An 11,581-nucleotide genomic window follows, 5' to 3' on the forward strand; every position below is an offset into this window, starting at 1 on the left:
ACAATAGATAAGTGGTAACTTTGGTGAAGGGTAAGACAGTACACGATACTGGGGAAGCCAGCACAACTTGTCCAAGGCAAGGCCATGGAAGCTCCACAGACACATCCAAACTCCCTGAGGGACCAAACTACTAGGCTGAGGGCTGTGGGGACCATGGTCTTGGGGAACATCTAGCTCAATTGGCATAACATAGTTTATAAAGAAAAGGTTCTACATTCTACTTTGGTGAGTAGCATCTGGGGTCTTAAAGCGTGTGAGCGGCCACTGGTCTCTCACCCCTTCAGGAGCAAAGGAGAATGAAGAAAATTAAAGACACAAGGGAAAGATCAGTCCAAAGGACTAATTGAACACATCTACCATGGGCTCCCTAAACTGAGTCCAGCACAACTAGATGGTGCCCAGCTACCACCACTGACTGCTCTGATAGGGATCACAATAGAGGGTCCTGGACAGAGCTGGAGAAAAATGTTGAACAAAATTCTAACTCACAAAAGAAGACCAGACTTACTGGCCTGACAGAGACTGGAGAAACCCAGAGAGTATGGCCCAAAGATACCTTTTAGTTCCATAATTAAGTCACTCCTGAGGGTCACCCTTCAGCCAAAGATTAAACAGGCCCATAAAACAAAATGACACTAATGGGGTACACCAGTCCAGAGGCAAGGACTAGGAGGCAAGAGGGGACAGGAAAGCTGGTAATAGGGAACTGAACGTCCAGAAGGGGAGAATGTTGACATGTTATAGGGTTGGTAACCAATGTCACAAAACAATATGTGTATTAATTGTTTAATGAGAGACTAGTTTGTTCTATAAACCTTCATCTAAAGTACAATAATGAAAAACAAGAAAGAGAGAGAAAAAATCATGAAGTCAGGGTACTAGGCCATAAGAGGGAGAGCATGGAAGAGCTGGAAACCCAAAGGGCAACAAAGCCAACAGTAGTGAAGGATCCAAGGAACAACGCTGTGATAAGGAAGCAGGGGAGCAGGAGAAGCTGAAAGGAGGCTCCTGACCTCTACCCCACCACATAAGTGAAAAGAGCCCTGACAGAAGTTCTAGTCCTGACTCTGCCACTTATTAGCTGTGTGACTCTGGCTCTGTTTCCTCATCCTCAAAATGACATTCTCTTATGGCAGTGCTTGGCCCAGATCCTCCATTACCTGCACCAGTTGCCATCAAGTCGATTCCAATTCATAGCTACCATATAGGACAGAGTAGAATTGCCCCCATGAGGTTGCCAAGGTACAGCTGGTGGATTTGAACAGCTGACCTTCTGGCTAGCAGTCAAGCTCTTAACCACTATACTGCCAGGGCTCCCCCAAACCCACCATGCAAACTCCTGTCTCTGGGCCTGTGCTCACACTCTCTCTTTGCTCTGCCTAGAACACGCACCCTCCTCTACCCAGCTCAAGCTCTACCTCCGTCAGAAAATCTCACCCCCTTATTTACTGGCTGCATGCTTTGCAATGTAAGTGCCTGCTTGGCTGGTTAGTTATCTTTCCAAAGATGCTTCTCCTGCTTCCTCCTTTTAGACTGTGCAGTCCTGGAGATCCCTCAGAGACCACAGAGCCCTCAGCCTCATCTGGTCCACAGCAAGGGGCACTTAGTAAGAACTGACTGCTCACAAGAGTGGGAATCCTGGGAGACGAGGCAGTCGGCAAGACAAAGGAGAAAGGAGAGGAGAAGCAGAGACAGGGAAGGAGAGTGAAGGAGAGGCAAAAAGACTCGGAAAATTCAAGAGCAATCTTTAGAAAGAAAGTGAAGGAGCCCAGAACAGTGAGAGGCACGAACGAACACACAAAGGAAGACCCTGAGATCCAGCCACAGGCCTCCTGAATGCAGGAGGGAGAAGCAAGACAGCCCAGACCAGTGCTGAGCTGTGAGGACAGGGGAAGAAGGCAGAGTGTGGGCTGATGGGGCAGAAGTTACCCCACCCCCATCTCCCTACCACCTGGCCACAGGGGCCAGCGGCCAGCTTGGCCGATGGAGGTCAGTGACCAGCACCAGCACAATGCCAGGGTGAGGGTCACACAGTGACAGGGCAAAAATGAAAGCAGTGCGAGCAAAAGCAGGGGAGGGCTAGTAGCCCCAGGCCAGGGTGCCGGCCCAGGAGAGGTGAGGGGCGCTCAAGGGGGGCACTCAGGCCAACAAGTGTGGGAGACTCAGCTCAGAAATAACAGGTGTTAATCTGTCATGTTGCTCTGCATGTCATCTGCATGTCTGCCTGGCCCTGGTCAGTGTGCCCTGCTCAGGGTATGCGTGGCCTGGGCTCAGAGCAGCCCTATTCCCGTCCTCAGAGATCCAAGGGAGAGCCAAGGCCAGGTCCCCAGGTCTCAAATCTTACTCTCATGGAGTCAAGCCAGCTCCTCTTCCTGCCTGAGGCCTGTTCCTGCCTGCTTTTCCTCAGCCCCCACCCAGTGTCCTGCTAGGCTGGACCACGTGGAAAGTGACTGGTGAACTCTGGATGTGGGGGGAATGTAAAGACTGGGGTTGCTGAGGATGCCAGAAGCCAGCTGGGGGCTGAGGAATACAGACGATGGGAAGATGAGAATACAGAAGAACAGCCAAAGTGAGATGAAGCTGGAGTCAGTCTGCCCTCCTCCGCCGCCTCCCTGGGGGCCCATCACACATACTGGGGTGAGCTCAGAGCTCTCTATGCTCCCCTACCCGCTGATCAGGCTTCACAGAGCCCCTCATCACCTCCCTGCCCAGTCCTGCCTGGGCTCAGACCTCGGCACTGGTAAGAAGAGATGGGGATGAGCCAGCGTCGGCACCCAGCAGGACCTGTAGCCAAGGAGGACAGGTGCTGTGGGTGCGGGGCGTCATCAGACACTGATGCAGCCTCCAGGCCCCCTGCCCAGCGCCTGACCACCTGCAGCTGGGGCCAAGCTGGAGGCAGGGCAGGGAAAGGAGGAAGCAGGCTCACAAACGCCATTCTGGGTGATGCTGAGCACTGGTTTGGAGGCAGAAGATTCAGGTTCTAGCCCCCACTATCCCACTTACTAGCTGAGGGACTTGGGGAAACTCTCGGCTTCTCTGAATCCCCATTTCTGCATTTGCAAGACAGAGATTATAATTCCTCCCTCACCTCCTTTGAAAGGATTGAAGGGATAATGGACATCAAAGACCTTTGGAGACTCCAGAGCCTGTTATTTTTTTAATTTAGCAAAAAAAAAATAAATTTTTTTTTTTAAATTGAACTTTAGATGGAGGTTTACAGAACTAGTTTCCCATCAAACAGTTAGTACACACATTATTGTATGATGTTGGTTAACAACCCCATGACATGTCAACACTATCCCTTCTCAACCCTGGGTTCCCTATTACCAACTTTCCTGTTCCCTCCTACCTTCCAGTACCTGCCCCAGGGCTGGTGCACCCCTTTAGTCTTGTTTTGTTCCATGGGCCTGTTCAATCTTTGGCTGAAGGGTGAACCTCAGGAGTGGCCTCGTTACCGAGCTGAAAGGGTGTCTGGGGTCTGTACTCTTAGAGACCCCAGAGTTGTCTTATGCATAACTAAGGGGTTCCTAAGGGCCCCTGGTGGCACAGTGGTTAAGTGCTCAGCTGCTAACCAAAAGGTCAGTGGTTCAAACTCACCAGTTGCTCTGTGGGAGAAAGATGTGGCAGTCTGCTTCCTTAGAGATTACAGCCTTGGAAACCCTATGGAGCAGTTCTATTCCATCCTACAGGGCCACTATGAGCTGCAATCGACTCAACAGTGATAGGTTTGGTTTGGTTTTTAAAAGGCTCCAGGCCTCTGGCCCTCTCCTCTCCCTTCCTCCCAGTCCTACTGTGAGTGATATCCCACCCTTTCTCTCCCTGCCTCCATGTACAGGGGAAGGGAAGCCCATGTACGGGACACAGCATGGCCAAGACAGTTTGCCAAACACCTTTTTCACCCTGCTTCCCCTACTCAAGGGCTCCCCTCCTGCCAAACAGAATTCCAACCCAAGTCCTGCCAAAATCCACAGCTTTGCATTTCCCCACACCAGTGTGACTGAAGATAAGTCTCTTAACCCCAATATCTTTACATGTGAAGCAGGTTGTTAGGTGCAGTCGAGTCGGTCACTACTCATAGCGACCCTATGTACAACAGATCAAAACACTGCCTGGTCCTGCATCATCCTCATGATTATTGCTATGTTTGAGCCCACTGTTGCAACCATTGTGTCGATCCATCCCAAACAGCTACCTATAAGGATGAAATTTTAACTAAGCATCCAAAAAGCCTGGTCCACAGTGCCAACTTAAACTCCGCCATGCTCTGCCATCTCTACAGGGCCACCCCAGACACCTGGGACCCTCAACTCTCGCCCTTTGCTGAATGCCTCTTGCCTGCATGTTTACCAGACCACTTATTCCTTTAAAGCACACAGACGTGTTCTGTAAAGTGTCCTGTGCCCATATTGTGTCTTCCCAACCAGGGACCTGACAGCTCTCCTGCCAAACCAGTTGTCCTCCCCTGCACACCCCCCTGTACCTCCTGGCCTTTCTCACCTTCGCACCTAAGCTCATGATCAACACCTACCCCATTCTCCATGGAAAAGCCTAGGCTCCCAGAGGCTCAGTTTCTTCATCAGTCAAATGAGATAAGCACCCAATACCACACCTGGCACTCAGCAGGTGTCCCAAACGCATCAGCAGTCTCCTCCGTGAAGCTTCCCTAGTACTAAAGGTAAGAAACAAGCATTAGAACAGGAGAAAGGGTTGGAGCGGGGTGGTGCGGAGAGGCCAACCCAGGGCATGGACGCCCACAGCTGTAAAAAGAGACTCTGTGAAAGCCAAGCAAAGCCACACGGGTGGGCTGGGAGAAGACGAGCAGTTCAACTGGCAGCTGAAGAGCAGATCAAGGGTCCAGATCAAAAGGACCCTGTTTCCCTTGTAGCAGAAGAAAGAGAAGAAATACCTTTGGTCTTGTAGGGAAGTCGTAGTTAAAGGATGAACACAGGAGGGACTATGAGAACACTACTATTCCCTCAGCCAGAAGCAACCAGATCTGAGTTTAATCAGCCCCCACGGGCCCCTCACAGTACTGACACACCGAACCAGTTGCCGTTGAGTCAATTGTGACTCATGGCCATGTGTGTCCGAGTAGAACCGTGCTCCACAGGGTTTTCAGCGGCTGATTTTTCAGAAGCAGATCACAAGGCCTTTCTTGTGAGACACCTCTGGATGAACTCGAACTGCCAATTTTTTAGTCCACAGCTGAGAACATTAACCACTCGCACCACCCAGGGACTCCAGCAGAGTGCCTTTGAGCAGCTGAGGAGCACCTATGCTTGGTGGGAGGAGAGAACCTGAATGAAAATTCGTGGGAGTGGACAACTGGAACCATCTTGCTGGGAGCCAGGACAGGGACCCTCTGTTGTCATGGACTTAAGTTACAGGGACCTTCTCCGGCCTCTAAGCCTCTGCCAACGTCCCAAGCTGGAGGTCCTGGGGGACTCTGCAAAGAGAATAGAGGCCTGACCAGGGCCCTCGAACAGCTATTCAGTTCTGGGTTTGTTTTTACTTTTCCAGATACCCTTCTCTTACATCCAACAGTCTACACAGCCCCACGCAGATACTTGGTCCTGTCCACATGGCTGCTGGACACAAGGTGTCCCTGCATGTTCTGGATCCTTGGCCACTCATGAAGATCAGGCCTTTTCTGATCACCCCAGCTGGAGGTGGCTTTCCTGAGTGCATGTTCTACAGTACTTTGCTTGACTCTCTCCTGGGCCCTCCCCACAGTCTGCCTTGTGTTATAGGTATGTATCTGATCACCTTTCCTCCCACTCCCACTCAGATTTAGGGACAAGGTGTGACCCTCCACACCTGGCACACAGAAGGCTTAGCACATGTTTGTTACACAAATGAGTGAATGAATGAACGAATGAGGAATGTGTCTAGTGACCTCATTCCTAACAATCTTCACAGCCAAAGTGGGAAGTCTCATGACGGTCAGGCATTTACCTGGGGGACGCCTTGTGGGTTTTCCCAGTCTGCTCTGGGGGGATGGTCTACCATACTCAGAGAGTTCCTTTTCTCATATTTTCCACCACCACAGCTTCTCGCTCCCCCATGCCCCACTCTCCGCACCTACTGAAAGGATTCTTCTCAGATACCTTCCTATCCCTTATGAACCCAGGACAGAAGAAAGCAGCGCCTGTTCACCTGGTAAAGGCCCCAAGGTCATTTCCCCTTCTGGTACTTAGAAGAAGCCCCAAGGTTACTGTGTCTAGCTCTCTTTCCTAGGCTCTATTTTCAGGGCTTGACCATAAGCCCAGGGGTCAGCTGCCCAGCCTCCAAAGGCTCCTTACCGTACATCTTGCCCTCATCCGACAGGATGATTTTGCGCCGGCCACAGGGCGGGTAGATGGCCAGGGCCTCCTGGAAGCTCTGTTCAATATCTGGGCTCCACACGCCCTCTGCGTCATTGTCGATGGGCTTGTCCAATGCCTGACTGCCCCCAGAGACGTTGCTCCCCTCAGGGGAGTTAGGAGAGCTCCACTCGTTGGAGGTAATGGTGCCGGCCTTGCCCTCCAAGGCTCCGCTTGGAGGAGCGCCCGTTGGACCTGTGTGGGCAGAAACCATAGCACTGGTGAGAAGTGGAGGAACGGTGTAGACTATGGGATGGGGGACACCCCAGGGAGTGCCAGAGCCCCAGAACTGCTGCTCTTCTTGGCCAGGCCACTCACAACACAGGGGCTTGGCAGAAAAGGCCAGGGACTCCAGGGGGGAAAAGAGTGAAGTGAAAGGTCTGGAAGAAGTCAGGAGGTCTAGGATCACGGGCAGGTCATCTCCCCTCTGTAGGAAATGGCCTACAAATGAATGGAATGGCCTGGGCACTCTGACCTTGGCTCTGAGAATCATGTTTCCCAGATAGGGATAAGAAAGAAGTAGAGACAAGGACCAAATGCCAGGGGATGTTCAGACATTAAATCAACACTGGGCAAAAAGGAAGCAAAATAAAATGCAGGTCAGCAATCTCCTCACTGCCTCACCCCCTCACCCCCCACCCACCCACACACAAACACACACACAAACACACACACACACACACACACACACACACACACACGAGCCCAGCTCAGCCTCTTTTTAAAGCAAGATTTTAGCCCTGGTTGGAACTATGGCAGGTGACTTGCTGGCACTTCCAGAGGCTGACACTAGAATGAGAAAATCCAGAGACCTCTCTGGTGCTCACACTGTCCAAGCTGTACATTTCTGGACTCAACTCTCAGGGTTTTGGAAAAGACAGCTACCACCACCACCAGTTGCCATCAAGTCAACGACAATTCACGATGACCCCACGTGTGTCACAGTAGCTCTGTGCCCCATAGGGTTTTCAATGGCTGATTTTTTGGAAGTAGATTGCCAGGCCTTTCTTCCAGGTGCCTCTGGGTAGACTTGAACCTCCAACCTTTCAGTTAGCCATATTAAACGTACGCACCACCCAGGGACTCCCGCAAAGGACACATATACTAGTAATCTTATGTCGGCTTTTGGATTAGGAGTACAAGGTAGGTACCATCGCACAGCCCTCCCCAAGCCCCCAACCTCTCCCCTCTGCCAGTAACCGAGCAGCTCTGCAAGGGATAGCGCTGCCCATCACACACATCACCCCCTTTTCTTCTCCTCTACTGGTCATGAGATGCAGTATAGTCCAGCGGCTCAAACCCAGGCCTTGGAATCAAAACCCCTAAGTTCCCACCCACTTCCACCCAGGACTCTCTGAAATAAGACCTTCTTAAGGCATTCCTCACTGTCTCTCCCCTTGTTCTGGACTGAAGTATATCCCCTCAAAACACATGTTGAAATTCTAACTCCTGTACCTATGAATGTAACCCTGTTTGGAAATATGGGTGTTTCTTTTGTTATATTAATAAGGTCATACCTCTTTAGGGTAGGTCCTAAACCTAATCCCATCTGAGTGGTGTTTTATAAAAAGGGAAAACAGACAAGGACACGCACACACATACACATACATGGGAAGAATGGACCACTGTCTACATACCAAGAAATACCAAGGAACACCCAGGGCTACTGATGAAGGACCCTCGCCTAGAATCAATGCTCTACTAATTTGGGCTTCTAGCCTCTAAAACCATGAGATAATAAATTTCTGTTCTTTAAAGTTCCCACTCGTGGTACTTTTTGTTTTGGCAGCACCAGCAAACTAAGACACCCCTCAGCCCACCCACAGCCTGTCAGAAGAAGAAAGTTCTTCACAGAGAGTGCTGTAAGTGTGGGTGTGAGGGTGAATATTGTCAACCTGTACAGTGAAAGCAAGGGAATTGAGTGTGGGGTCTAGTGTGCCACATACTGGGAAGGAGGTGGAGGGACCCAGGAGCTCAGCCAGGATACTAGCGCAAACACGGTTGGAAGGAGGTTAGAGCCATGAAATTTAAAGCACTAAGCCTAGACGAAACCTAATCCAATCTCCTCAGTGTGCTGAAGAACTGAAGCCAAGAGAAGCCTAAGAACTTGATCAAGGTCACAGAGCAAGTAAATGGTGCAGCTGATCTTGATCTCAGGCCTCCAGGATGCCAGCGCTTTGTGTATAAAATGGCAACTATCCTCTCTGGCTTTTAAAATATATTTTCATGAAAGTTTGTCCAAGGGGGGCCTCTTGATCTGGGAGAACATAGCTTATTCTCGACCAGGAATTGTGGTCTTGAGTCTATCCGGAACTTTAAAACATTTTCCTGAACCTTCTAAAAAAAAGCTTCTTAAAACAGCTGTCAACTTTTCAAAAGAACTAGATGGTGCCCGGCTACCACCAATGACAGCCCTGACGGGGAACATAACAGAAAGTCCCTGACAGAGAAGGAGAAAAGTTGGGTGCAGAACTCAAATTCTAGTAAAAATACCAGACTTAATGGTCTGACTGAGACTGGAAGCACTCCAGAAGACATGGCCCCCAGACTCTCTGGTAGCCCAGAACTGAAACCATTCCTGAAGCCAACTCTTCAGACAAAGATTAGACTGGACTATAAGATATAAAATGATACTCATGAAGAGAGTGCTTCTTAGCTCAAATAGATACATGAGACTAAATGGGCAGCTGCTGTCCGGAGGCAAGATGAAAAGGCAGAAGGGGATAGGAGCTGGTTGAACAGACGTGGGAAGTTCGGAGTGGAAAGGAGGAGTGTGCTGTCACATTATAGGGAGAGCAACTAGGGTCACATAACAATGTGTATATAAATTTTTGTATGAGAAACTAACTTGAACTGTAAACTTTCACTAAAAGCACAATAAAAAAACAGTTGTCAACTTTAATTTCTGGCAATATGGTAGAAATATGGTAGATGATCTACCATATTGCCAGAGACTAAATTTGACAATTTTTTGTTTGTTTCAGAAGGTACAGAAAAACTTTTACTCTATAAAAGAAACTTAGAAATGATAGATAAAATATAACAAATACACTTAAATTTTTATATAAAATTCTTACATCTAAGAAAACATTTGCCATTTCAACCATTTTTACATGTATAATTCAGTGACATTATGTTCCCCAATAACTACAGACAACTGAACTATTTGATAGAAACTATTACATATCACATAATTATGCTTAAAATGATTATTGACTTAAAGAAGGAATTGGAAATATGAAACAAGACACTGTCAGAAAATACAAATCAGACTGGGAAAAGAACCAAATAAAAAAATGAAAAATGAAAATTTTAGTCACGGAAATTAAAAATTCAATGGTTGGGAATAACAGTAAACTAGATATAGCTACAGAAAGAGCCTGCATATTCCAGGTTGTTAATTAGTCTTCCTTCAATCCTGATGCTTCACTCTTCTTCATTTAGTCCAGCTTCTCAGATTATTTGCTCAGCATACATACTGAATAAGTATGGTGAAAGGATACAACACCTTTCCTGACTTTAAACCACAGAGTATCCCCTTGTTCTGCTCAAACAAATGCCTCCCAGTCTAAGTACATGTTCCTTATGAGCACAGTTAGGAGTTCTGGGATTCCCTTTCTTCATAATGTTAACCATAATTTTTTATGATCTACACAGTTGAATGCCTTCACATAGTCAATAAAACACAGGTAAATATTAACAACCTGCGATATGCAGATGACACAACCTTGCTTGCTGAAAGCAAAGAGGACTTGAAGTACTTATGGATGAAGATCAAAAACTACAGCCTTCAGTACGGATTATATCTCAACATAAAGAAAACAAAAATCTTCACAACCAGTCCAATAAGCAACATCATGATAAATGGAGACAATATTGAAATTGTCAATCACAATCAATGCCCATGGAAGCAAGAGTCAAGAAATCAAATGATGAATTGCATTAGGCAAATCTGCTGCAAAAGACCTCTTTAAAGTGTTCAAAAGCAAAGACATCACTTTGAGGACTAAGGTGCGCCATGGTATTTTCAATTACCTCATGTGCATGCGAAAGTTGAACACTGAATAAGCAAGAACGAAGAATTGATGCCTTTGAATTATGGTGCTGGCGAAGCATATTGAATGTACCACTGACTACCAGAAGAATGAACAAATCTGTCTTGGAAGAAATACAGCCAGAATGCTCCTTAGAAGCGAGGGTGCTGAGACTTCGTCTCACATACTTTGGACATGTTATCAGGAGGGACCAGTACCTAGATATGTGACATCATGCTTGGTGGAGGTTCAGTGAAAAAGAGGAAGACCCTCAACGAGATGGACTGACATAGCGGTTGCAACAATGGACTCAAACACAGCAATGATTGTGAGGATGGCACAGGACCAGGCAGTGCTTTGTTTGTTGTACACAGGGTCGCCATGAGTCAGAAGCAACTTGATGACACCTAACAACAACAGAAAGAATTAGCAACCTAGAAGACAGATCTGAGCACATTACCCAGATGGAAGTACAGAGATAAGAGGTGTATAAAAAAAATGAGGAGAAAAGGCAAGAAAAACAGAACGACACAGTTTAACATACCTCCAATGAGAATTCCAGAAAGAGAGAATATAGAAAATGACGTAGAGCAACATTTAAAGAGAGACCGATAGGGAATTTTCCAGAATTAACAAAAGACAAGAACTCTTCAATTAACGAATCATATTGCGTCCTAGACAGAATAAATTAAAAAAAATAAATAAACATATACTGTAGGAATACTGCACAATACCAAAAGCAAAGGGAAGATCTTAAGAGCTTCCAGGGTGCAAAATGACAAACTGCCTACAAAGGAAGGAGTATTTAACAGTAATATCAGAAGACCCAAAATAACATCACCAAATTACTAAAAGAAAATAATTCGCCCTAGAATTTAAAACCCAACCAAAATATCATTCAAGAGTGAAGATTAAATAAAGGCATTTTCATACAAAGAGGGAGAGAATTTACTAGTAACAGACCCTCACTGAAAAGAAAAAAAAAAGGCGGGGGGGGTACTTTTAAAAAACAAAAAAGGAATTGATATGGAAAGAAGGTATTATACACATGGAGAAGGCCGGAGCAAAGTAACTGAAAAAAATAAGTTAAATCATAACAACACTAACTGTATAAAAACAGTAAGAATGATGATGACTAATTTGGTGATACAATTATTAACACATCTTGATCAATTGGAGTTATCC

At 47.1% G+C, this 11,581-nt stretch overlaps 1 protein-coding gene across 1 annotated transcript in view; it reads right to left on the reverse strand.

The window, feature by feature from the left end:
- Positions 1-6,386, reverse strand: part of TEAD4 (TEA domain transcription factor 4) — a 67,660-nt gene extending 61,274 nt beyond the window's left edge. The window contains exon 1 of the mRNA XM_023548715.2: positions 6,303-6,386. Coding sequence (XP_023404483.2) covers positions 6,303-6,309 — 7 coding nt within the window. The 5' untranslated portion in view covers positions 6,310-6,386. The remainder of the gene's footprint in view (positions 1-6,302) is intronic.
- Positions 6,387-11,581: the final 5,195 nt, after the last annotated feature.

Source organism: Loxodonta africana, chromosome 4 (genome assembly GCF_030014295.1).
Source record: "Loxodonta africana isolate mLoxAfr1 chromosome 4, mLoxAfr1.hap2, whole genome shotgun sequence".
Taxonomy (NCBI): Eukaryota; Metazoa; Chordata; class Mammalia; order Proboscidea; family Elephantidae; genus Loxodonta; species Loxodonta africana.